The 27375-nt window shown below is 40.8% G+C and overlaps 1 protein-coding gene across 3 annotated transcripts; it reads left to right on the top strand.

Moving 5' to 3' along the window:
• Positions 1-27352, top strand: SRSF4 (serine and arginine rich splicing factor 4). Of its 3 annotated transcripts, none has more exons than XM_049878515.1 (7): positions 143-231; positions 10929-11859; positions 18651-18793; positions 19680-19792; positions 22763-22977; positions 25495-25584; positions 25855-27352. In XM_049878515.1, exons 2-7 carry the CDS (start codon positions 11738-11740, stop codon positions 26687-26689), a joined length of 1518 nt encoding a protein of 505 aa, XP_049734472.1. In that variant the 5' UTR covers positions 143-231; positions 10929-11737; the 3' UTR covers positions 26690-27352. The 3 variants fall into 3 exon arrangements, with proteins under 3 accessions (XP_049734473.1, XP_049734472.1, XP_049734471.1); XM_049878514.1 differs by having other exon boundaries at positions 180-231; positions 9735-11859; XM_049878516.1 differs by lacking the exon at positions 10929-11859 and having other exon boundaries at positions 1-231; positions 25855-27351.
• The last annotated feature ends 23 nt before the right edge of the window (positions 27353-27375 follow it).

Genomic DNA, 27375 nt, shown 5'->3' with positions numbered 1-27375 from the left:
GGCTGCGTCCGTCCCGCCGCCCGCCCGTTGCCGCTGCCGCCGCCGCCGTCGCCGCGTTCTCGCTTCGCCGGCCGCCGCCTAGGGGGGGCTGGGGCCGGGCCAAGCCACCACTGCCGTTGCCGGAATGCCGCGGGTGTACATCGGCCGCCTGAGCTACCAGGCCCGGGAGCGCGATGTGGAGCGCTTCTTTAAGGGCTACGGGAAGATCCTGGAGGTGGATCTGAAGAACGGGTGAGGAGGGCGGAAGAGGGGCCGGCCGGGTGGGGATAAGGCCCCGACGGTGCTGGGGAGGCTGTGGGGTCGGAGAAGGACGCTCGCCCGCGCGGAGCCGGTACTGGCCTGGTCTCGCTCCGCCATAGTCGCGGCGCCTTGGGGGCGCGGGTAGGCCCCGGTTCCCACTGCGCCTGCGCGGGTGGGGGTGGTGGAGGGATAATGGGCACGATGGGGAAGATCTGAGTGGGACGGGGGGAAGGGAAACCTGCGTGGGATTAGGGCTTTGGGGCGGGAGGCGACCACTCCACGGCGCCGGGGAGGCCTGGGTTTTTCCTTCCCGAGCCCTGGAGCTGAGGCCTGGTTCGTCTCCGCGAAGAGAACGACCTTTCCCGCTCTGAGGGCTGCCGGAAATAAACAGGATTTCCTGCCCCCTTTTTATCCCTCTCCCAGTCTGATGGATTAGACGGTCACCACGCATCTTTCCCGGGACAGGAGCTGTGGAGGGAGGCTTTTTTTAGACTTGCCATGTGCACACTTTTTTTGGGCGGGAGACTCCGGTTTAAATCCTCTAGTGACAGTTTCGAAAGTATCGTCTTGCCGTGCTGAAAGCCCTCACCGCTCCCCCTACAAGGGCCAATTAAAGTCTTAACTCGTTATCTTTTAGACTCCGTGCAGAGTTTCCATGCTATGGTTTCCGTTCTCCAACTTGCCAAAAAATTGCTTTGCCATTGTAGAATTTGTTAGAGAATACTGGCCACCTTGGCTAGCATCTGCCTCAACTAGTTAGTGCCAACAGAAACACATTTCTCGAAATTGCTGGCTAATTGCTAGCTTATTGCTTCCCCGAGTGAGGCCCGATACTTGTATTTCTAATGATCTTCTTTGGCAGAGCAGGGCCAGGAGGGGCTACACGTTTCAGGGAAAACAGATGAGAAATGAGGCCTGGAGAAGAAAGGTGGAAACTCAGGAAATGTTAGATTATAGGACTTGAAAGACGTGGATACAAAAAAAAAGTAGGGGAATGTTTTAGGACACTAAACCTTGCATGTTAGAGGAACCCTTGGCGTTAATTTTTTTTTTTAAGTCCTTTGTAACAGGTTTGATATGGCGACAGTTTAGTACCGAGCCTAATACTAGCAGCTAACACTTGAGATGTTATGAAAGATACCTAAGAATAAGTTGCATGTTTGAGAAAAATCGGTAGCTGCCAGACAGATTGTCTGGATTTAAAAAGCCATTTCAAATTATCTTTAGAAGGAATTAGCTTCTTGCTGAGGAAAATGTCCTAAATAAAGTGTTCATGAATACTGATTTGTTCTTGAGTTAAAGGCTTAGAAAATTTCCCGTTTTGTACAGTAGTATTTTTAATTGTTAGGAATACACTAAATAAAGTTGGGAATTTTGGTGGTGTTATGTGATATTTGTCATATATCTGAGAGAGCAAGTTTAAAACTTCAGTTTTTTTTCCAGAGCCCAACTAAGTTGACAGATTAACTACACTTTATGGGAATAAGCATGGGTTTCGAAGCCAGAGAGACCTGGGTCTGGCTCCACCATTTACAAGTTGTGGAAAAGTTATTTGACTCCTGTGAACCTAAATTTCCTCACCCACATGGAAAAGGAGAAATGAGATGATAAATTTAAAACATTTGGCTTATAGCAGGCTTCCAGTAAGTGATAACTATGAACAAAGAGATTGTGATCATTAGAAGACATCTTAGCATGCAGGTGTTTAATAACATAAAGCATACTTGGTTAGGTCTGTTTTCTGAGGTCACTCTGGTGATAACCCAGTGAGCAGGAAATGATGTTAATGAGAAAACTGGTTAATGGATAAAATCCTGATTACCCACCACTAAGATGCCTGCTTCTGTGTTAAATGTAACTGGGGAGGATGCAGAAAAACAGTTCTCCTCTTGAGTAAATGACATGTTAATGGTTATAACATGCAGATTTTTTGGTAAGAGATGCTTGTTCTCACTATAAATTCAAACAGGTAAAGCTTGTAATGGCTTACATGAAAAGATTTATTTGAAGTGGGCTTTGAAGAAGGGCTTGACTGTGGCTTAGAATGGAGAGCAATGTGTGGGAATAGAATGTGCTATACCTGGGTATACCTGGTGATGAGGAGGTGCTCCAGTAAGGAGTGTTTGTGAGAAATAATCAACAGTCTGTCGTGGATTATCAGCCTCATGAAAGATCTAGAAACTTAACAGCAAAACCCAGAAACAACATGAAACATTCGAAATCATGGATTCAAAAGGCTCTGGAAAGAATTGAGCAACCTGGGAAAATGGTATGCTAAGAGGAAGGACAAATCCTTCCAGGAACCTGAATACCTAGGTCTCATTTTGGGAACTGTTCGTTCTTACAGTTCTGCTGCTAAACCATGATATTCATAAAATCAGTGATTGAAAGTCAAGATTGAAATAAGGAATGGAGAGTCATTTGAGGACTTTGAAGACAGGTGTGACAATCACAAAATGATGGGCACAATATGACATTCGAGCAGCATTCAGGAATTATTGCAGAGGAAAATGACTTCTGGGAAGAAGATCAACGGTAAAGATGAAGTTCAAGCAAAAATTGACCAGACTAGATGGCAGAAATGCAGGAGACTCTGCAAGGAAGGAGTAGGTAGAAAAGGAAAAGGTGACTGACTTTAACAACAGGTGTAAGCTCATAGTCCTGGAAACTGAGAAGGATTGTGGATACTGAGAAGCATCTTTAAACATATCTGGATTGTCATTATTAGTAGTTAACACTCAAAAACAGATTTTATATAGATAGAAAGAATTGCTGAAGAGTTCAAATTTGTGGTAGAAGTGAGGTATATCAGTAGATAGGTCTCTGGGTGTCACAAGTAGTTTGTGATGGCCTACTAACCTGAAGGCCTAGTCATCTATTTCCATAAAGATTATAGCCAAGGAAACCTCTACTTTATAATATCCGGGGCCATCATAAGTCAGAATTGACTCAACAGCAGTAGGTATGTTAAGCTAAGGGGTTGTAGATAAAGTTCAGTATTAAATAGGGCATAAAATACTTGCATAATAGAAAGTTGATAAAATCAGGAAGCAGAAGAGCTCCCCAAAGGAGGTTTAGTGGCCAGGAGAGGATTTTCTGCACCCTCTTGGGATTTAGAGAAAGAAGAGTTATGTATCCCGTAGTTCATTGCTGGCCATTTTAATGTGCCAGGCAACCCTAGGGCAATACTTCAGACTAAATGTGTTTATATCCTTGATGACTACACAGCACCACCATCCCTGATTCCTGAAAGTTCCATCAGTTCTAAAACGGTCAAAGAGATCCGATCAAGAGCAGCCACTTAAAGGATTTACTGTAGATTGCCTCTGTTTTGGAGAACTTCTAGAAAGATGGGTCATTTTGGAGCCACAAATTTGATGTAGATCTCCCAAGACCATATGGACCACTTCAGATACCAGATTCATTAGGGTCACCTGCAGTCCTACCTGCTGCACTAACTCCAGCAAAAAGCCACTATGGGCCCAGGGGGAGAATCGAGGAGTGTCAAGGAAGCAACAGTATTGTCAGCCCGTATTTGTAGCCTTCCATCTCTAGGGTAACTAACTTGCCATCTCTGATAATGTATATATAGATTCTATGAATTTTTTGTTGTTGTTATTAAGAAATCACTTCCATAGAAAATACTTGGTAACCAAGAAGCAGTAGAAGATTAGTATCTTATCTACACATAAATGTGCAAATGCATATTTGGTCAATCTCAGAAAGACATTTACATTTATGACTGATTTTTCTTTCTGAATCATAATTTTTCTTAAGTATAATATTTATTTAGATTTGCAAAATCAATTGTTTATGAAAGGATTAATTTTGAACTTAACTTTTTTAAGCACCGTCACAGAAAGTCAGCATCCTTCCTAGTGGACTATTAAAAATAGGCTGTTAACTATTTAATTTACAAGAATCATTGTAGAAGAGTTTTTTTAATACAGTAGTTTCTGTATTACCGCAAAGTAAAATCTTGTGGTTTAAGTCATAGATCTTTATATCTTAATTTTTTCCTATTTTAGTTAATAAAACTTACTGAATCTAAAGATTATCATACCTGCCTAGTAGGTGAAAGGGTAAACCCCCAAATCATTGAGTTTTTAGTTGATTAAAGGCATGAGTTAAAACTCAAGTCAAGGGAAACTTTACTATGAGTTTCAGAAGCTATATGTTAACATTACAGTGAAATCTTAAATAGTCAGAATTTTCAGGGGTGTGCTGATCTATAATTGGATTTTCACAATATCTAAGTATTAGCGATAAAGGTTTGTTTTCAACCTTGTTGATTCTTTAGAGTAGAATGTCCGTTAGTATAGAAGAGAGTTAATTTTTTTAATGTGTTGTTTAACACTTTCAGTGAGTTGTGTTGTTGTTCCATATGTCCTGATCACTGTAGGGCATTGTTGGAGGAAGATACTGAAATGAATCTCTGCCAGCCCCAGAACCTGCACAGGAATTTTCGCTCTTGACTGAATCCCTGATGGAAGCTTGTTTTTCATCTTTTCTTTTAATGGGGCAATATACTTAGTCTAATGTTCTAGGTCATTGGATTTTAGTTAATTGAGCTATTAGTGAATTCTTAATCACCCTTCCACCACCAATGCTTTATTATTTTTATAATAATGATAAAATAGGTGATAGAAATGGCTAAAGAAAAAGCAAACACTTTCCCTTTAAGGATCTCATCACCTTTTGTTCATGGGCACTTCTGCCCTCAGAAATAATGTCACATTTGGACATAAACACGTACCAAGGATTTGAGTCAGTGTGTCAAGAAAACTGTTGTTGTTAGGTGCTATCAAGCCAGTTCCAACTCATAGCAACCCTGTGTACAACAGAACGAAACACTGCATTGGTCCAAAGAAAGCTAGGTAGGGCATTTAGTTCTAGATTGATTTTATAATTATCTAAAAAGAGATTAAAACATAGTTTTATTTAAAGGAGGGTTTGAACAACCCTGTTTGTACATGGCTAACGTTAAAAAAGCCCATTTTTTATTTCTATTTTCACATTTTAAAATAGCACATGTATTTCTGATTATAAGACCTTTGCAGTGTTATCGTAAATTTATTTTTCAATGTGGAAAAGGAAAAAAAAAAATGTATAACACTATGGCAGGTATCCTTTATGTAAATATTTGTACACATTTCTAATTATTACCTTAGAACACATTCCTAAAAGTGGACTTTTGGGATCAAAGCAAACACACATTTTTAAGACTTTTGGTAGCTATTGGTTTCCTTTGCCCTTTAGACAAATGGTATTACATTTTCATCTGCCATGTTTAAGAGTCCTTATTTTTCTGAACTGTCAGCTGCTCTGGATATTGTGATTTTTTTTTTTTTTTAATTAAAATATTTTAAATTATATATGAGAAAGTCATCTTAACACTTTTAGCTCAACCATTTAGCCTAACAAGAACATTTTTCAAAATAACTTTTAACAGTGTTTTTAACATTGAGGAGGTCTTCTATGCAATTTTATGTGCCGCTTTTTCTACTTAATTATATCACTTGTGTGTTTTCCATTACATTAAAATCGTCTTTATAAACATCATTTAAAGGCTGCATAAAAGCCATTATATGGCTGTACCTTGATTTACCCCAGCCATCCCTCCTAGGTTGACTAGTTCTCGCTGTTACAAATAACCCCGTGGTGGATATCTGTGCATGAAACTTTGCATTTTTATCATTCCTTGGGACAGGTTTTATGAAGTAGAATTCATGTGCCACAGCAGGAATGAACATTTTCAAGGCTCTCAGTGCATATAGCCAAAGAACTTTCCAGAAAAGCTGCCCCAGTTACACTTCCACCAGCAGCATGGGAGTGTGCCCATGTCATGGCAGCCTCACCAGCATTGAGCATCCTTATTTTTAAAAGTCTTTACTAATTTAACAGGTGAAAATGGTCTCATGCATTCTAATTAAGAACTTTTTCTTGAACAGATAATAAAAATAAGAAACAGAACTATGGGCAAAGTAGCATTCCATCCTTGTTTTATTAGTAGTATAACTGTTACAAATGTGACCAAGTTGTTTTTGTACTGAAGTTTCTTGTTGAAGTCAGCCTATCTCCAAACATCATTCATAATTATTTGTCTGAGTCATTTTAAACCCCTATGCCTCAGTTTAGTATCTTACTCCTACCTTCCTAATTGAGGTGCCCTGCTGGCATGATGGTTAAGCACTCAGCTGTTAACCAAAAGGTTGGTTCTTTGAACCCAGTGGCTCCGCAGGAGAAAAGACCTGGCAATCTGCTCCTATAAAAATTTCAGCCAGGGAAACCCTATGGGGCAATCCTGTACTGTCCTATGGGGCCACCATGAGTTGGAATCCACTTGACAGCACACAACAACAAGCTAACATTAAGCCCTGTGGATGGCACAAACAGTTAAGTGCTAGACTGCTAGCTGAAAAGTTGGTGATGCAAACCTACCCGGAGGTGCCTGGGAAGACAAACTCGCCAGCCTGCTTCCAAAAGGTCACAGCCCTAAAAATCCTATGGGCAGTTCTACTCTGCACAGAAGGGATCACCATGAGTCAGAATCGACTTGACGGCAAATAACAAGCTAACATTGAAATTATAAAACATCAGAAAAGATTAACAGCATATTTTTGTATGATTTACTTTTCAACTGCATATACAAAGCACTTTGCAAACAAGTGTTCATAGTTTGTGCTAATGGGGAAACCAAGGCATGGGGAGATTAAGTGACTGGGCCAATGTCACAAAATTGTTTATTGGCAATTCAGAAACTAAAGATCTTCGGTATTCACAGACCAGATAACAGCATGCACAGTGGCAGTCAAAGCTTCTCTCATGCTGTTTGTTTCCTTCCAGATGGTTCAGTCCTGTCCTTTTGGGACTTGCTTCCCAGGGTGAGGCAAGGCCTTCAGCCTGTTTAATATTTGGTCTCTATGTAGAGGCTTCCAAAAAGCTCACAAGTTACTGCCAAGTAAGACAGATGGTAATTTTTATGATGTTGACCCTGGGTGGCACTGCCAGTGATTCTCCTCCTCAGGTTGCTCTTTGAAGAGCTGCAAGGTGGTATCAGCTTTGGCAGGGCTGACCGGTCTCATTCCTAGAGCTCTCTGGTGTTGGAGTATCCTAAAGCTGAGGGGTAAGAGTGCTCAGAATTTACGTGCCCATATTTGAAGAAATGCCCTAGATGACCTTTCCTATATGTTGAGATGAGAGACTCCCTGTGTAGAGGTCTCTGAAATGCAAATAATACCTGAAGAAGCACTTAAATGACACTTGTTATCCCTCCACCAGGCTCCCCAACCATGTCTTTAGGTTTGTATGCCAGAAAGGTGGGTCTTTATGAAGAGACCTCCACTAGAGAAAGAAGACTGAAGGAGGGCAGTTCGAATTCAGCCGTCAGGAATAAAAGAGCAGGAGGCTCAGGCAAGGGAGTCAGGAATGACAGACTAGAGACATTGACTTTGAGAAAAGTTTTTTTGCACAGATGAAATGAAGCTACTGATCCATGATGTTAAAAAAATTTTTTTTAATATTAAATGAGTGATATGGCCAGTTTCAAGGAAAGGACATCCCCAGGAAATAGAGTAGGGAGTGTCATCTTTAATCAAAAATTTAAAAATTAAGAAGAAAACACAGACTATAGCCCTGGGACCTTGGGACAGTTATGGGGGACATGGGAACAGCCAAGATAGTCCCAGAGGCATAATCTCTAGGAGGCTTTAACACCTGTCAACCCTCTCGTGTCATTTTAGAGGTAAGTATGCACTGGTTTTGTGTTTGTAGCTTTGGTGTGAAATCAGGTAGTACTGTCTGTTAAGTGTAAAACCTTTGTTGCATTAAGTAGGAGTAACATAGGTAATTCTGCCTAATGGCCCACGAATTTTATTCTAAATTGGTAATATAGCTTTTTCTTTCTTGCGTTTTAATTGTTTTTAGTTTGTGATTGAGTCTCCGTGGACTTTAGGACGTTGTCAAGGAATACTTGACCCCCCTCGTGAGGCCTTTTGATTTCATTTACCCTCAGTGTTAAGTGCTGGAAGATTAAAATGGACACAAGTGTGATTATGTTGGCTCCTCTTTAAGGAAAGTGACCATGCTGACTTAAATTGTCAGAATTAACAGGTTATGATTGTTTGATCCACAAACCATTTGGAAGTATGTTGCTTTCTGGATAGTTCCATTTTAGAGAATAAAAATATGTGGCAGCTGTGGTTCATTTTTTAGACAGTTTTAGGACCCATAGAACAGATACAAAATAAGGCTAAATTTGAATTTGGTACCAATTTCTCTCTACCTCCTCCCATTCTGGGGAATTTTGTCTCCTTGTTTAGTTTTTAGAATAATGATTATTCCTATCCTGTTTTCTCCACCCCAGTATGTGGTATATGAGCATTCCTTTAGAGATGGACTGGTAACTGCATTGTGGGCACAGCGCCTTGGGCCTGAGTTTATTTCTTTTTCTTTAGAAGTTTTTTCACCAGATGGTTTATTTTGTGAGAAAGTAGGGTCACAAGTTTAATTTTCTTATCAATATATTTGTGTTCTCAAAGCTGGGATATAGGTTTCTGTTTTCCTAGACTAGTGTTAATGTTTTGGTTATAGGTTTGGTTCAGTAGTAGCTTAGAAGAGAATAAACTTTCACAGCATTAGTATTTGAACACATCACATGCAGAAATGGTATTTCTTGCCATTCAGTATTTCTCGTAAGACGCTAGTGTTCATGGGGGTATTTGTCTTCACACTACAAAACATGATTTGATGGAACTGATTTTCTGTGCTCGTAGAGCTTGTGTTTCTCAGACTACATTTGGTCTTATGGACCACTTTCCATTGGCATACAGGAGGCAGAAGAGCATAATGACAGAGTGGGTTTTAGATTAAAGCCTGAGTTTGAAGAATCCAAGGTGTTTGGGTATCCTTGGGAAGTTACTTAACTATCTAAGTCTTCATTTCTTCATCTATGAGATAATAGTAAACCTCAGAGTTGTGAAAGTTGAATGATATCTGTGAAGCATAGCACAACGCCTAAAACATAGTAAGACATTTTAAAAAATGGTGGTAGTTAACAAGGAATTTGGAGAAGGAAAATGTCCTGGTGGACTGGAGTAGCCATGTTAATAATAGTTTTGGAACTAATCAAAATCAAATCTGATCTTAGGTGCTTATCTGCAAAGCACTTTTTTGGTTGCTGCTATAATCCCTATGTAACTAGAAGTTTGGAAACCTAGTTTCTTTGATTTCTGAACCATTTTTTCCTCCACCATTTATGCTTATATTTGTTTTGGTCCCAGTCATCATCCCTTGGAAAACTAATTAGATGTATTCTTAAATATATAATATTGTCAGTATCCCTTCCAACTCACCACCTCTAGGCCCAGCCTTCTCCTCTTTGCTGGTCTAATTTTTACCAAGTCGTAGAACCAAAGATAGACTCCAGGGGTTGATGTGGGGCCTCCAGGATGGGGATTGCGCAGAATAATCTTATTTTTCCTCTATTCTTCCAGTCTGTTATGTTCTGAACCCACACATGTTTTCGGAAGGACCAGATGGCTGGCACTGGCTAATGGGAATCAAAAGACGAGAGTGAAAGTAACCTGGTTGTCACATATCCCTAGCTTAGAGGTGCTTTGTCCTGTCCCATGATGAGTTTTTTTTTTTTTTTTCCCCTGGCTACGTCGCCTCACTGTTATCAGAAAAGTCTAGCACAGCCTGATCTGTCTGAGGTTAGATTAAGTGAATGAAGTTGAATGAAAAAGAATTGTATTCAGGACTGTGGAAGAGAAAGAGTAGCATCTGCCTTTATGTAGACAGTATAGCCATGTGGTTAAGAGCTTGGGTTTTGGAGTCGTGTGGATCTGGTTTCAAATCCAGTTTCACCACTTACAGGCTCCTTGTCAGTGATCAAGTCACTTAACCTCTTCAAGCCTCAGTTTTCTCACTTGTGAGTTGGGAATAATAACAGTACGTTCTTCACATTTGTCATGAGAAATGAATGAAATAAATTATTTGCTGTGTGCCAGGCACTATGCTAAATAGTAAATATTAGCTTTTGTTGTTACTATTAAGCAACTCATAATTAAATGAAAGGATAAACACAAAGAAAGAAGAACAAAGTTTGAAAAGCCACAAAAACATGGCCATATAATACATAAATTTGAATAGAAGTGCTAAAGCTAATATGATTGGAGTCAGGCAGGTTTTTGAGGCTTCATGAAATATAATTCTCAAGCATCTGCAGTAAAATTGATGTGGTTCCTCTTGTGTAGCCAGGGTGTTTTTGGTTGAGAGAATTATATAAATAGAGGTATTAAGGAGTCATAATAGACCTCTGACCAAAGGAATGATAGAACAGCTGACTTGCTACATGTAAAGAGACAAGTTAACTAGGTAAAAATAGCCACAGCCTAGAATTAAGGTAATCAAACAGGTAGAGACAGCACTGAGGGCCTTACAAAATGAGAAAGCTGTAGAACTTGGCAATATGATGGAAAGGGCAACCAGAGAGAAAGAGTGAAAGGTGAATTACAAGCTCGTTGGGAGTGAATGAGATGGTCAGGGGGTCTAGAAGAGAGAAATCATGAGGTAGGTAGGTTTTCTTCTTTGAAGGTGGGGAAAGATCAAGTGCAGACTGAGCTGTGGTCAACGTTTGCAGACCAGGAATCCACACTAGCTCTAATCAGAGAGCTCTTGGTATGCAGGAACTGCCAGTTTGCCGACGGGAAAAGAGCCCCAGACTGGGTAATGGTGAGCCCTGAAGTCGCACCCCAGCTCTGCCACTCAGTGAGCACGGGTAAGTCATCCACCTTCTCCGGGTGACCTTGATGGCCCTCACTCCTCAGAGGCTAAAGAAGGGAGGCCAGAATGCCCAGGGCAGCCTCCTGTGTCAGGATAGGAAAGGATCTCATGGACCTACTTAATGTGGTAGGAGCTCCTAGTGGCTGGAAAAATAAGCACTGTTCTGTGGGTTGTAAACAACCCTCTGTAACTGGGAAAGTTTAACTGAAACCATAGTCATTGACCCAGAGCAATAAATGTGCCATTGGCTAATTCTACTTTGAGGGCCTGACCGCTGGTTCCCTGGAATGTTGCAGACCTTTGGAATCAGGGGCAATCAATTGCACTATCCTCACTTACAAACTTTTCTGTGAGTTGACCTAACCTGAGCACTAGAGAGTTGGTTGCAGAAGTCTTTCTACAATTTTCCAAGCACTTTACGCAGACAGCAAGAATTACTATTTTTTATTACTGTGCTGTCAATGTGTGCTAACTTTTTTCACCTCATAAAACCAAGTTGGCTGAAGCATTGGACCAACACTGTTTGTAAGGTGTTTGATTCATGTTCATTGAATGCCATAAAAACTCTACCCTTAAAGTACAGTGCTATTGACTCTAGATTGAGGGCTCAAGCCACCCATGGGTTAACTTCAACAGATGAAAATTTTTCCTTGGCTACAGCAACATCCCTAATCCTGACCAGCCATGGAGAGGTTCGGTTCTTACAAGGAAAATGAGTGGATGTGGGAATGGCTCACCACATTGGGAAAACAAAACTCACATCCTGCTGATGGTGGCTGAGGACTGTCATGTCCACATACAAAGAAAAACATGTGGCACAGTTTTAGGACAAAGGTGAGCGGAGATCCACTGCGAAAAGGGGCAAATTTTTCTTACAGAGAACATCCAAGGCATGCCCCTCGGTAAGCAGTGTTGGTGGGTGACTGTGGTCACAAGCATGGAGGCTTGCTTTCCCTTGCTCCTCATATCCACTCCCCATCAGTTAACTGGAATTGGGCACCCCTTAGTCAGGTACTGCCCAGGTAGCCATTGATCACCTTATCTCCAGAGCAAGTCATACCATTTTCAGATAGGATTTTTCTCCAGTCTCCCTGTTCTGTGAAGTTGTTTAGAAGGCAGAGATGACCTTAAGCCATCCAGAAAAGGGTGAGATAACCTGTGCATCCTCTTAGAACCACAGAGAACAGGGCAAGCTTACCGGTGTTGGGGACCATTCGTTTAGGTCATTGTGATCAAGGAAAGCCTGTTTAGCACAACAGGAGCTCAGGTGAAGTATGATTAACATTTCCAAAATGGAAGTTTTGGAGTAACTTAGTTTAAAAAACATACAATAACAATTCTCCCATTTCAGAGCTGATAGCTTGAGCAATCCATCAGCTGTTGGACGAGCAAGTCTAGTACACTGACAGTGGTATAAGAATGATCTAAAGTTTAGAACGGCTCACACAATTCAGTGTGGCTTTTGTTTGCGGTGGCCAGATGCCTGCCTCCTTGTCTGTATTTAGAATCATCGCACCCACTTTTTTTAGGAATAAAATGACAGCAATCTCCCCCCACCCCCTTTTTTTCGACTAAATTCGTCAGGGAAAAAAACCCAGAGGAAACCAGTTTGGGAAAAGGCAATAGCAGAGAAACGTCGAAGAAAGAGTTTTTTAATATTGTACATTTAGTGGTTAGGCCACGCTTTTTATTCTTTCGCATAGGCATGAAGGAGGAAGATTGAAAGACATGGAATCTGAGAGTCAGGGTGTGGCATGTTGTTACTGTTAGATGCTATCGAGTTATTCCAACTCATAGTGACCTTGTGTGCAACAGAATGAAACCCTGCCTGGTCCTGCGCCATCCTCACAATGCTTGCTGTACTTGGGCCCATTGTTGCAGCCACTGTGTCCGTCCATCTTACTGAGGGTCTTCCTCTTTTTCGCTGACCCTTTTCCAAGCATGATGTCCTTCTTTAGGGACTGGTCTCTCCTGATAACATGCCCAAAGTATGTGAGATGAAGTCTCATCATCTTCGCTTCTAAGGGACATTCGGGCTCTGCTTCCAAGACAGATTTGTTCGTTCTTCTGGCAGTCCATGGTATATTCAATATTCTTCACCAATACCGTAATTTAAAGGCATCAATTCATCAGTCTGCCTTGTTCATTGTCCAGGTTTCACATGCTTTAAGGGAGCTGAAAATACTATGGCTTGGGTCAGTCACACCTTATTCCTCAAAGTGGTACCTTTGCTTTTTAACACTTTAAAGAGGTCTTTTGTGGCAGATTTGCCCAATGCAGTATGTCTTTTGATTTCTTGACTCTTGCTTACACATTGATTGTGGATCCAAATAAAATGAAATCCTTGACAGTCTTTTCTCCATTTATCAGGATGTTGCCTATGGTCAAGTTGTGAGGTGTTTTTTTTTTTTTATGTTGACGTGTAATCCATACTGAAGGCTGTAGTCTTTGATCTTCATCAGTAAGTGTTTCAACTCCTTGCCTTTCCACAAACAAGGTTGTGTCATCTGCATAACACAGGTTGTTAATGAGTCTTCCGCCAGCCCTGATGCTGTGTTCTTCATATAGTCCAGCTTCTTGGATTATTTCCTCAGCATACAGATTGGATAAGTATGGTGAAAGGATACAACCCTGATACGTTGTTTTCCTGACTTTAAACCATGCAGTGTCCCCTTGTTCTGTTTGAATGACTGCTTCTTGGTATAGGTTCCTCATGAGCACAGTTAAGTGTTCTGGAATTCCTGTTCTTTGCAATGTTATTCATAATTTGTTGTGATATTTACAGTCAAATGCCTTTGCGTAGCCAGTAAAACAATCTTTCTGATATTCTCTCAGCCAAGATCCATCTAACATCACCAACAATATCCCTCGTTCCATGTCCTCTTCTAAATGTGGCCCAAATCTCTGGCAGTTCCCTGTTGATGTACTACTGCAGCTGCTTCTGAATTATCTTCAGCAAAATTTTACTTGCATGTAATATCAGTGCTATTGTTTGATAATTTCTACATCCTTTTAGATCACCTTTCTTTGGAATGGGCACAAATATGGATCTCTTCCAGTCAGTTGGCCAGGTAGCTCTCTTCCAAATTTCTTGGCAGATGAGTGAGTACTTCCAGCACTGTATCCATTTGTTGAAACATCTCAATTGGTATTCTGTCCATTCCTGGAGCCTTGTTTTTCACCTGTGCCTTCAGTGCAGCTTAGGCTTCTTCCTTCAATAGCATTGGTTTGTGATTATGTGCTACCTCCTGAAATGGTTGCGCGTCAACCATTTCTTTTTGGTACAGTGACTTTGTGTATTCCTTCCATCTTTTGATGCTTCCTGCATTATTCAATATTTTGCCCATAGAATCCTTCAGTATTGTAGTTCAGCGCTTCAATTTTTTCTTCAGTTCTTTCAGCTTGAGAAATGCCAAGTGTACTCTTCCCTTTTGGTTTTCTAACTCTTGGTCTTTGCACATCTCATTATAATACTTTGTCTCCTCGAGCCACCCTTTGAAATCGTCTCCTCATTTCATTTACCTCATCATTTCTTACATTGGCTTTAGCTGCTCTGAGTTGAGGAGCAAGTTTCAGAGTCTGATGCGGCATACTGGGAAGCTTTTATTTTTTCAGTTCGTGTTATAGGGACCTTTTTTAATTTGTCTTAGCTTTATTCTCCTAACGTTCTCCATCTTCATTCTCATACTAGAAATAATTAAAGGGAAGTCTTTGTTTTTAATAGAGTAGAAGAGGAAGGCTATCTATAGTTAAGAAACCTATCTATTGGGTTGTGTTTGGTGAGGCGTATTCACAGGTCACACCAGAGATGTGTATGCATATGATGTGCACACACATGCATACATACATCTGGGTGTGTGTGGGTGTGTGCCTGTGTATCCTATATCCATCCTTACTTTGACAAAGGATTCATAAGGAGAATACTTTTTGGGAGAAGAAATTCGTTTTCTTGGCATTCACTGCAAAGAACAAAAGGAATGTTAACCATTTAGAAAGAATCCAAGAGGGAGCTTTACTTTGTTGGCAGCACTAAAATTTAATTCAAGGACAGTTTTGTATGCTTAAGTAAAACAAAAATTGGGACCCGTACAGTAGTTTTACAAGGTCTTTTAGGCAGATTAAGTTTATTGTCTGTCTATTGTTATATACCTCTGATGCTGCCATGCTGGTCCAGGTCTGCCAGATTTTAAAGTATCCAATCATTAAGCCAGAGGAGTATTAATTTTAACATTTATCCATCTCATTTTTTATATTAAGCGAAACCTTAGAAATAATATGGTAAAAGCCCAGAGAAGTAAAGTGACTTGAATATGCGTTATAGAGCTGGTTTATAGTAGAACTGACCTAGGCCAGTCCCTGTTGGCCCACTGTTAATGGTTCTAAGTTTGAGCTCTGAAGTCAGACCACGTGGCTTTGAATGCCAGCTCTGCCATCATTTTTGTTATTTAACACTGTGCCTCAGTTTCCTCATCTGTAAAATGGGAATAATAATAGTACTTGGCTCTTGAGTATTGTGAATATTAAATAAAATGGCATTGCCTAGTATATAGAAATTACTTAGTAAATGTTAGGTAGTATTTTATTGTTATTATCTAGTCTTCCTGCCTTATTTGGGGGACCCATTCACTCTACTTACTGAATCAATTAAAGCCATTTTTCCAGTAAAGCGTATCTAAATAAACAATTTCATAGAGGCAAGCAAACTGATCTGGTCTTTGTTTTGCTTGCAGAGCAGGAGTCCCTATCAGGCATGGCTTGTTGTGGGGGAAGATATTTCTTTAAGTCTTCCAAACCTACCCACCGTGCCAATGACAGAGAGAAGTGACAGTGTGATTCCTGATTTGATCCTTGGACCAGACGTTGACATCGGAATGTTCCAAATTGATTTTGTGGCTTTTCACATCGTAGTAGCCAAAGTTAATTCTGTGAAATAAATTCAATTTCGTCAGCTATTTTCATAAGTTCCTTATCTACCCCTAAAAATGTGACAGTACTAAGTGACTCTCTTGTTGGAACTTTTTAGAAAGTGAATAATAGTGAAAGGATGGTGGGGGCAATTTCCTCCAACATCACAAATTGGTTCCTATGATCCGGAGAATTTTACCGGCCAGGTGTGCATCAGCCTCAGCAGCAAAGGATTGGTCTGCCTGAGCATTAATGTTTCTTTTTAAACAATTTGCCTCCACCTAACATTGTCTTACTTTCCCTGAAAGGTCAGAGTGAGTCGTTGTGCATGTAAACCTTGGAGCAGAGCAAGCCCGCACAGGGGATCTCAGAGTCAGGAGAATGCGCTACAGATAGAACTGCCATAGCGTCATTTGTCAGGAACAGTATTTCGGCTTCCATTTCAGAGGACTGTGGAACTCAGGGCCACGTGTCCTGTGACCCTTGTATAGTTGTAAAGTCCACTGAAGGAAACAGCTAGGACTTTTCCTGGGATTCATTGGATTAGGCCTTAGGAGCCTTTGTTCTCCTTCAGACATCACGTTAGGTCAGTCACTGTCATTGAGTGGTGCAGAGCCAGTGTGCGACTCTTCACAGGAAGTGAAGGCTCTTCATCCTGCCAGTGTTGGGTGTCTCTCATCCTTCTACTTGGCATCCGGCTCTCACGTGGTGCCAGGAACAGTGATACCTGGGCAAAGCAGACCCGTGACTTGTCTCCACACTTAAGGGAGACCCGCCCCCTTTTTTTTTTTTTTTAGTATGTTATGATCTATTTTAGAAATAAACCAAAGTAGAAAGTGCTTAGATTTGGTTTTTTGTTTGCCTTTTTTATTTTGTTTTGATAAAATCTCTGAAAGTGATAGTATAGCTTTCCACGTGATCCATTCTACCTAGGGAAGGAGAAAACAGCTATTATCTATTATAGATTTTTAGTGATCTAAAGCACACTTCAGCATAGTAAGTCAGTGATTTGGAGAAGTTTTACATAACTTTGTCAAACATGATAGCATCTTCAAATCATTCTTATTAAGCTTTTTAGCAGCTCTATCCTACCGAAGCGTGATACCATGTCTTAAAGACTTCACAGCTCATAAATTGAGCCAGGTGGCTTCTGAATTTTGTTGATGTAAAGCACTTTCCATTAAAGAACTGGCCATGGCTGTTACTTTTTTTTTTTTTTTTTTAATGGAGTTGAGATTCAGTGACTCCTAAAGCTTGAATGCCATCATCCCTCTACAAGAAACTCAGTGTTTCCTACTTAACTTCCTTACCTCCCCACTTCTCCCTCCCCCCAGCCCCTAGTATCCACTAATAAACTTTTCTCTATCCATTTGCCTATTTTAAGTATTTCATATAAGTGGGATCATACAATGTTTGTCCTCTTGGCACTCAGATACTTCAGCATAACAACCCTCTGTAACCTAGTACAGTGCCTGTCACCCTGAGAAACCTGTTTGAAGGAACTCTTCAGTAAGAAAATATTCAGCAATTCTGAGTGCTCTCACTTATTTAATATGGTGCTGAGTACAATGTTACGTGTTAGAGAAATTACTGGAATACTTTTTGCTAGCAGTCTAAATGAACTCCTGGCAAGTCTTATAACCTGTTTTTAATTTCAGTATGTGAAGGAATCCATTTAAATGCAGGTGAACACCAGTCACTGTTTGCCTATGCACATGGCCTTCCTAGAGTTTAAAGTAATTGCTTGTAACTTTCCTTTGTGATTTGGTATGGTGAGTAAGATGATTTCAGTTTTTAAATATAGGTGCTGGTCACAAAGCTAGAATTATCACAGCCATATTATACCACAGTAAACACTTCCTGATAACAGTTTACAGGGTGTTGTTTAACCTTGCTTATAAATAGCTTACAAATTTTGCACTTTCATTTTATAAATTATACTCTTTTAACAGTCATTAATAGGATTTGGGGGGAGTTTGTTTTCTTTTGGGTTCAACCACCAAATTTTCTACTTTCTACTACTATTTCTACCAATACTATCTAAAGAAGTTTGCACAGTTGTATAGAGATTTTAGAGAATTCCAGCTTATCGGAAGCCTCTTAGAAATGAGTTTGGAATGTCACAGGAAAGTGAATAGCTCAGAGTTTTCCACTGATAATTTCCAGAACAGTCAGTTCATTTGTTACTAGTTCGTTTAGGTAGAGGAACAAGAACTTTTTTTTTTTTAATTCACTGAGGAGATATAAAATATGATTTTCCTTGGTATGTCATTTCAAAACACGATTAAGACAGTGGCTGAATGTAGGTCTGATTGTTCTCTAAGATACCACTTTTGGGCTACAGCTTTAAAAGACGAGTTTTTATGTGGTGTGTTAAAAGAGCAAGTAATCAGTCTTGTAGTTAAACCTAATCCCAAGCGTCCCTGTAGAGGTCTTTGCAGTTGCCCCCAACCATTCGGATAACAAAGAAAGTAGTCTCTGTATCTAGCCAACCTCTTCCTAGAAAGATAGGGGTCTACTTTGAGAAGTCTCCCTGTCCTCTTACAGTGCCTATCGGCACAAAGCAAAGTGATTTCACCTAAGGGGAAGAGAAAGGTGACCCTTAGTTTGCAAAACCCACCTAACATTTGCTAAGCATGAACCTCATTGCTTTCTCTTTAGTGTTAGTGAAGTTGGGGGTCAAAGTGGTGCCAACCAGGGTTTTGTCTGCTCTCTCCTAGGTATGGTTTTGTGGAGTTTGATGATCTGCGTGATGCAGACGATGCTGTTTATGAACTGAATGGCAAAGACCTCTGTGGTGAGCGCGTAATTGTTGAGCATGCCCGCGGCCCACGGCGTGATGGCAGCTACGGTTCTGGACGCAGTAAGCATTTAAAGGGCATCTGTATCAGTGACGTGCCTTTGTTATTGAATGTTAATCTTTTTATTAATTAATTAATGTTATACTTAAATTATTGATGTTTAAGCCATTTGTTTTTATAAATTATGTATCTTTTTTATGTAGAATTGCAAATAAACATCTTTGATAATGTTTGTTAAATAATGACATAAATTTCTTGTTTTAATACTTTATAAATATGTTTAACGATATGTGTTTGTGTTGTTGTTTTTTTTTCTCTGTAATGCAATTGTTTAACATAGATTTAACAAAGACCTCAATGTTTTAATTAAAAGAATCCTTTGAGGCTAAGATGACTGCCTGTTCCATTTGCTGACCTTGGGTTACCTTTCCATGCGTGGCTCTTTGAACCATTGTGGCCCTTGGCTGACCAAAAACAGGAAGCCATGTGACGACCGCAACCTTTCCCCATTAGACCTGGGTGGTGAGGATCCCAAGGGTTAGACACAGATGAGATTAAACTGAAATAGGTGCCTGAAAATCTTTTTTTTTATATATATATAAAATAGTCACAAAAACTTTAATCACTGTGAGTAACACCTGTAACTGATTTAGTAACTTGGTTACTTATTTCTAAATTGTTAAATAGTCTTTAATTTATGCATGTTAATTTTAAATATAAAAATTAATGAATACATATACTTACAACTTTTTTAATTAAATTTTCATGTTTAACTGATTGCTTTTTTAAGAAATAAAAATAAGTCTAGAATTAAGGGTGGGAATAGATTTAAATATATATGCTGTTGTTTGGGGTGGGACGTAAATAGTATATTAAGGGGAATATGTGCTGTGTCATTTTTTCCTTTTCCTCCATTGAAGTAATTTTATCTGTTTGAACCTTCCAAAGGTGGATATGGTTATAGAAGAAGTGGCCGAGATAAATACGGCCCTCCTACTCGCACAGAGTACAGGCTTATTGTGGAGAATTTGTCAAGTCGGTGCAGCTGGCAAGACCTAAAGGTTTGGGCCCCCTTAACCTTCTGGGATAAAGTTGGGTAGGAGTTAGATTGGGAAACAGGTCATTGTATTTGGACACAGGCATACACAGAGTGTATTGCTGCGATGTTTGAACACCTTCTGAAAGTGTTTGTAAATCCTCTGGTGAAAGGTTCCATCAGGGTACAAAAGACAGAATCTCACTACTACTTTACATTATGGACCATCATTCTCAGGACAAACCTATATTATGTGAAGTATTCCTGTGTGGAGAACATTATAGGGAGATGCCAACGTAATTCTCATCAATGAAAGAGAAAGTTTGCAACAACCAATATTTTCTGCAACATTCCCTGTAGCATGCAAGTTTATGTCAACTTTCCAGTGTAGATCCTCGCTAGTGTAATTGAGTAATATCACCAGTTCATTCATAAGGTTTATTCGTTTTTCACGGAATCTTTTTTCTGAAAGAATTTTAGCATCAGAAATTAAGATCCAGTGCCGTGTTGACCATCCAACACTAATTCAGGCTCATTTTTTGAGAACAGTGTTGGGTTTTAATCTCAATAAGGAAGAAGAACTTATTAAGTAGTGTCTTAACCTGGATGGTCTTAGGAGGACAAATGAGAATAATATTCAGAGTTTTGTATCTCACATCTCAGTCCATCGTTAAACAGGTCATCTCTAGCACAGAGTGCGTTTTAGGTTCAAGGAAGAGTAGTTAGGAATCCTTCACATTCATACAGTTTTAACTTATCAAAGCGCGTTTCTATCCTTTTCTTTCTTTTTTTTAATTTGGTACCCATCGACCCCCAGAAAAGATTAAGTCACACAGATGATCTCAGCAGAAGAGCTGGGACCAGGACTCCTCTGATTCGTGATCTGGTGTCTTTCTAGTCCATCATGCTGGCGGTCAGCATATAGCTGACCTGCGTTGAGTGCCTGCCCTCAAGATTGCACTCTCTGAAGGAATGACTCCAGTATTGGGAGTGCTAGAGGTGGAATATTACAAGTAGAAACTGGGAAGCTATACTCTGTGAGCAGAAAATGCCAGCCCTTTATGTGGTGTCACGAAATATGGTATTAAATTAATTTCTTATAAAAATTGTTAAATTCTTGGCTAAAATGGATGCTAGCCAACATCCGCAATTGGTTTTATACTTCTGTACCTTTGGGCAGTCTCACTCTCCAAAAACGAGAGTAATGAGCAGATTTTCTAGTAAGCCAAGGTGTCGCTAAGAGTGGGGCTCTGGGGTCAGCCTCAGCTGAATCCTAGCTCCTCGACTAAGTGACCTTGGTAGGTTACTTACCTTATGCTTCATATCCTCAACTATAAAATGGGATTAATATAATTTCTACTCAAAGTTATTGGGAGGATTGAATGGATTTTTTTATATTCAACGAGAGCAGTTCCTGGCACAATAAATGTTAGCTATTAATCAGTCAAGGAAATGCCAAAATAAAACAAATTTGAAGAATATTGTTAGTTTAAGAATATGTAAATTCATAACATCCAATACTGCTGGTGGCATTGTGAATCGGGGTGAGGTGGCTTTAGGAATTCCGGCTCTAGAGTCTGAGTGCTTCTGTTCAGACACCCGCTCATTCACCGCCTGCCTGAATGACCTTGGGGGTTTGCCTGACGTCTTTAGATTTCACTTTTCTCACCTATAAAATGGAGGTTGTGGTTGTAATTAGAACTAAATTAAAACACACCTATCATAGAATAAACGTTTAGCATGTTAGCTGTTATCATTAATATCATTGTTGTTATGATTTTCTAATTTAGAAGTATGGCAGTATAGAACGAATGTAGTGACACGCTTCAAGCCTTTTTACCAGAATGATCAAATATCTCAATTTGCCCAGAACAGTCCCGGTCTTTGCATAACTATTCATCACTCTCAAATGTATCCCAATTTAGATGATAAATTATATAGGCTTCCTGCCTTTTACTTAGAACCCTCATTCCTACAAATAATTCGGTTGAATTAAATAATTTTTTTGTACAGTGGTTTTTGTTGCTGGATTATGAATAATAGCAAAAGGCAATACATATCCTGAAAGTCCCATCAATTGAGAAAGCCTCAGAAAGTCTTTGGCACACTGTATGAAGACTGTATGTTACATGTTAAGACATGTAAGCGTGTTTATGCTGCACTGGGCAGAGAAATAGTGTAAAATTGCTTGTGCGCAATGTGAAATATGGAGAGGAAAATAATGTACAAAAATGAACTGCTGTTGAATATTCATATATTCATTCCACAAGTATCTATTGAGTGCATGGCATATTATGTACAAAGAAATGTGGAAAAATGAGCATTAAGTCTCTTAAGTTTTAAATTTTATCCAAATTCCATAGTCTTTTCAAACACTACTATCCACTCACCGTTTATCTAGCACCTGAGTTGTATTATCCCTTCAGGTCACATAAAGCCTCTGAAGCAGGATAAGAAACGAGGCTTAGCAGTGAGGCGACACAGGCTCCCTTTTCACCTTTCATTTGTTTTGAAGAGATACTGTAACAAGAATTTTAAATAAAAATTTGGGACTAATTTCATAATCTCTTTATGGATTTGTGTAAATTTCACCGTGGTTGTTTGTCAGTATCCATACGTATTTTCAAACAAGTGTTTATACTGAAATATAAAAGATCTAACTTAAATGTAGTGACATGTTTCTGTAAACAAAGAACCTGTCACTGTAAAATTTAGAAAATTATAGTTAACTCAAGTTTTTTGTATTCCCAGATAATTTATTTAAAGCAATAGTTTAATATTTGTTCAGCATCCCTACCACCCACCTAATACTTGACACTTTAAAGGATCTTAGTAAATGGCTGGTGGGTAGATGGAAATATTTAGGAGTAAACTTCATTCTGAGAAAAGCTGGCATTTCTCCTTAAAGGAAGGAAAAAACTTCCATTGTAATGATTGCATTAGATAATTTAGCAAAAGGTATTCTAATCTATTTGGGAATTTTTTTTTTCTTTAGGATTATATGCGTCAGGCAGGAGAAGTAACCTATGCAGATGCTCACAAGGGACGCAAAAATGAAGGAGTGATCGAATTTTTGTCTTATTCTGATATGAAAAGAGCTTTGGAAAAGTTGGATGGAACTGAAGTCAATGGCAGAAAAATCAGATTGGTTGAAGACAAGCCAGGTTCTAGACGACGCCGATCCTACTCCAGGAGCCGGAGTCATTCAAGGTACCGTGGGTGCCCTTATGTGTTGGAGCTTGCCGTAAGTGTATTTATGAGCACATAGATATTCTGTGTACATTCCTCTGTTGAATTCTCAGTAATGTGGTTCCATCTAGTTCAGTCCCTCAGACCTTTGAACTAAACATTTATTTGTAAAACTTTTGAACTCTTATGTCATGAATACAAATAGAAGTAAAGTCCTCTCTCTGAGGCAGGAGTCAGTGGCCTATCACATTTCTTCTTGGGTCCCCTGGATTATACCCTGACTGAGGGCAAGCAAGACCACTGGTCTCTTGGTTACTCTGCCAGATACTCTAGCTACTCAAGATGGAGACTTTGTCTTCTTTAGCAGCTATTCTACAAATAGGCCAGGCACTGAAGAGGCAGATGTGAACAGTACAAATATGGTCCCTGCCCTCATGAACCTTGGCTTAACAGACAACACAGCCATTCCACAAAGAGTCACCATCATGAGAAGTATGTTGAAGGAAATGTACACAGCACAACCAGTCAGGGGATCTGGCAGGGGCTTCCTTAAGGAAGTTTGATAGAAGCTGAGCCCTAAAGGATGAGCTGGAGTTGATGGGCGAGTGCCTTTCAGGCAAAGAGAAAGGTGTTTTTTGAAGGCTGGGGAGGGGGGTGGGTGGGTAGATGGAAATATTTAGGAGCGGGTGGGAGAGAGTCTCCCAAAGTGGAGGCCAACGTAGGAAGAGAGTGGCTTGAGATGAGGCAGGTTAAGGATTTAAGAGTAGTGGGAAGTTATGAGACTTCTGTGCTTTTCAGTTTAACTTTTTACTGTGGAAATTTTCAAGTATATACAGTATTAGAGAAGATCGTTTAATGGACCTTGAATCCCTTATACCCATCACCCATTCAGCTGCAGCAGCTTCTGTTTTGCCAAGCTGGTTTTTTCACCCCCTCCTGCTGCATAGTTTTGAGGCAAGTCTAGATATCCTTTCATTCCACCTGTAAATACTTCAGTATGTATCTCTCACTTTTTTTTTAATAAAAGCATATGCCATTATCACACCTAACAAAGTTAACAGCAGCTCCATAATACCATTTAATACCCAGTTTTAATACCAAAATTCTACATTTGTCTCAAATATTTATTTTTGCACTTGGTTTGTTCATATCCCAACTAGGTGGACACATTGCATTTCGATGGCAGTCTTTTCAGCCTTTTAATGACCAGCATATCCTCCTTTACCCTCTTTTTACTTCCTGTGCATTTATTTTTTGAAGGAACAGGTCATTTGAGTTTTCCATAGTTTAGATTTTGCTCATTGCCTCCTTGTGGTGGTAGTTAACATGTACCTTTATATTCTCCCCTGTATTTCCTATGGGGCCTTAGAACCGGGTCAGCGTTGTGGCAGAACCACGTACTTCATAGGTTGTGCTTTGTGCTTCCTGTTGCAGCACTTACATGATGTCTGCATGTCCTAGTTTTAATGATAATACGATTGATCGGTACATTCAGAGTTGTCAGTATTTCCTAAGAATATTAACAGTAATTCCATAAAATCACCTCATGTCTAGGCCATAGATTTCCCCAGTTGTTCCATCAGTGTCTTTTATAGCTGGTTTTTTTTCCTCAGCAGGATTCAACCCAGTCATGTATTGCAAAGTGGTTGTCATGTCCTTTTCGTCTGGGCAGTTCCCCCCACTTTTTCCTCATCACATTTTCTTTTCTTTGAAGGTTTTTTAAACTATCCCACATTCCAGATTTATGTTACCTCTTAGTATTATTGAATTTGCATCTTATCCCCTAACTTCCTGAAAAACTGGAGATTAGGTCTGGAGAGTTGTCGCTGAGATGCAGGTTCAGCATTTTTGGCAGGAGTCCTTCATTGGTGATGGTGCCCCGGAGCCTTTAAAGTTTTCATCTTTCCGTCACGAGCTGTCCTTGGCCGTCTCAGGCCCTTCCTGCCCTGCACTTGCAGTCAGTTGTGTCTCCAAGGAGCCCACGGCCTGCACTTACTCAAAAAGTTTTAAGCTTGTGTCTGTCTTTTTTAAATGGCTCTCCGGTCACAGTGAAGTGACTAGACAGGAAAAGGGCAAACATGTGTGCAGGAAGACTAGTCGGGAGGTCCCAGGCCGAGATGCCTCGGCTTGTGCAGGGAGGCAGCAGCAGAGGTGGGTAGACAGGAGATGAAGAGGCAGAATCACCTGTATATAAGGGCATGAGGGAAAGAGGAGTCAGGAACGACTATGGTTTCTGGTATGGGGAACTGGGTACGTAACAGTGGCATCAGTGGAAATCAGGGACCCAGCCAAGGAACAGGTTGGAGGAAGTTGTTTGTTCATGATTGGAGGTACTGAGAGCTTCAGGGGCCATCCACGTGCGATGTTTGCCAGGTACCTGAATCTAGGGGCCCAGAGCTCAGGAGAGAGTTCTTTTTCACCTTTGTGCCTGCCACACAGCAGGTGTCCTTATGTATGTTTTTGACTGGAAGAATGTCTTGGTTGACTCTAATCAACTGGCCTGTTGTCAGCAAGTGTTAAAATATTTTCTCCCCTTAGGTCTCGCTCTCGAAGCAGGCATTCCCGTAAGAGCAGAAGCCGAAGTGGCAGCAGCAAAACCAGCCATTCTAAGAGCAGATCTCGATCCAGGTAAGTCTCCTTTGGTAAAAGCGTGGGAGGTCATCAGGGAACACCCATACCATTCCTCACTTTGATTTTAATCATGTTGCCAGTCTTCCCTCACCCCACTTTTTCCAGTTCTGGATTGGAATCACAGGGGTTCAGAAAGTGGTCCTCGGCCAGTCCAAGCCATACATTGTGTTGTGGGGCTCAGCTCCACACACGTCCCCTTTGGTCTTCTCTCATGAGTAGCGAAGTATGGAGCCACACATGACACAGGCATCCCTTCTGCCTCCCCAGGTCGCGTTCGCATTCCCAGAGCAAGAGCCGCAGCCGTAGCCAGAGCCGCAGCCGGAGCAAGAAGGAACAAAGCAGGAGCCCCAGCAAGGATGACAAGAGCCGTAGTCGCAGCCGCAGTGCTGACAAAAGCCGCAGTAAGAGTAAAGACCAAGCCGAAGAGAAGATCCAGAACGACAGCGTTGGGAAATCCAAGAGCCAGAGTCCCAGTAGGCATAAAAGTAAGAGTAAAAGTAGGAGCAGGAGTCAAGAGAGGAGAGTGGAGGAGGAGAAGCGAGGGAGTGTGAGCCGAAGTAGAAGCAGGGAGAAGAGCAGGAGTCAGGAGCAAAGCCTCCTCGAGGGCAGGAGCCGAAGCAGGAGCAGAAGCAAAGGAGGCAGCAGAAGCCGAAGCAGGAGTCACAGCAAAAGCAAGGACAAGAGGAAGGGAAGGAAGAGAAGCCGGGAGGAGAGCCGCAGCCGAAGCCGCAGCCTCAGCAAGAGTGAGCGGAGCAGAAAACGAGGCGGCAAGCGAGACAGCAAGTCAGGCAGCAGCAAGAAGAAGAAGGAAGACACCGATCACTCCCAGTCTAGATCGCGGTCCCGCTCCGTGTCAAAGGAGCGAGAGCGTGCCAAGTCCGAGTCTGGCCAGAGGGAAGGCCGAGGAGAGAGTGAGGATGCAGGCACCAACCAGGAGACCCGGTCCAGGTCGAGGTCCAATTCCAAATCAAAACCAGACCCATCAGAATCGCGCTCTAGATCAAAGTCAGCCTCAAAAACCCGGTCTCGGTCCAAGTCTAGATCCAGGTCCGCTTCCAGATCACCTTCCCGGTCTAGATCTAGGTCCCACTCAAGGTCCTAACTGGCTACGACCACAGTTGGAACTACCCGAGAAGTCTTTTGTACATGTTTGGTAGCCGTAGCACAAGTGATTGAAGTAGACCACACGTCACTGCTGTACATTTTTAACTCCCCTAATGGTGTGTCTATAATTGTTAAATCTCAGTGCTTCCTCTCTGTAAAGCCTCCTGGCGCCAGGCCCTCCTGCTCGACTGAAACAAAATCTTCTTTTTGAAGCCCCCTCTCCCCCCTTTTACTCACGGTCCACGGTAGAATATCCAAAACGCCTTGGCTTTCCGGCCTGGCCTTTCCTACAGGGAGCTCAGTACCTGGACAGCTTTAAGGCTGGAGTGATGACATAGGTAGGTATGGTGAGTTCAACTGTTTTTGCCCTTGAATTGATGCCCTTTGATGTATGCCATTTAGTGAAAGTGCTAAGTCTTAAGTTTCCTACCACTTGGGTTTCATATTTTTGGACTTAACAAAGTTGTGAATAGCACAGTCGAGGAAAATTGATACCTGCAGTAACCCATAGAAGATAAACTGTAGAGTTCCATATTCTGGTATTGTGACTATATTGTTTTATATTAAAAAAAAAAAAGAAGAAGAAAAGAATTTTTTTTAATTTTATTTTTCCCCGTCTTGCAAAGTATAGTGCCCCCGCCCCCCCCCCCCCGTTTCCATTAAATTTGAATAAAGACTATTTTT

Source organism: Elephas maximus, chromosome 3 (genome assembly GCF_024166365.1).
Source record: "Elephas maximus indicus isolate mEleMax1 chromosome 3, mEleMax1 primary haplotype, whole genome shotgun sequence".
Taxonomy (NCBI): Eukaryota; Metazoa; Chordata; class Mammalia; order Proboscidea; family Elephantidae; genus Elephas; species Elephas maximus.
This window is presented reverse-complemented; position numbering and strand designations above follow the sequence as displayed.

Excerpts from the sequence above, each read along its gene's own strand:
- SRSF4 (XM_049878515.1), top strand. The coding sequence starts at position 11,738 with ATGAGTGGATGTGGGAATGGCTCACCACATTGGGAAAACAAAACTCAC. Across the intron at positions 18,794-19,679 it reads CAGCTACGGTTCTGGACGCA|GTGGATATGGTTATAGAAGA; the intron begins GTAAGCATTTAA and ends AACCTTCCAAAG. Across the intron at positions 25,585-25,854 it reads AAGAGCAGATCTCGATCCAG|GTCGCGTTCGCATTCCCAGA; the intron begins GTAAGTCTCCTT and ends CTGCCTCCCCAG.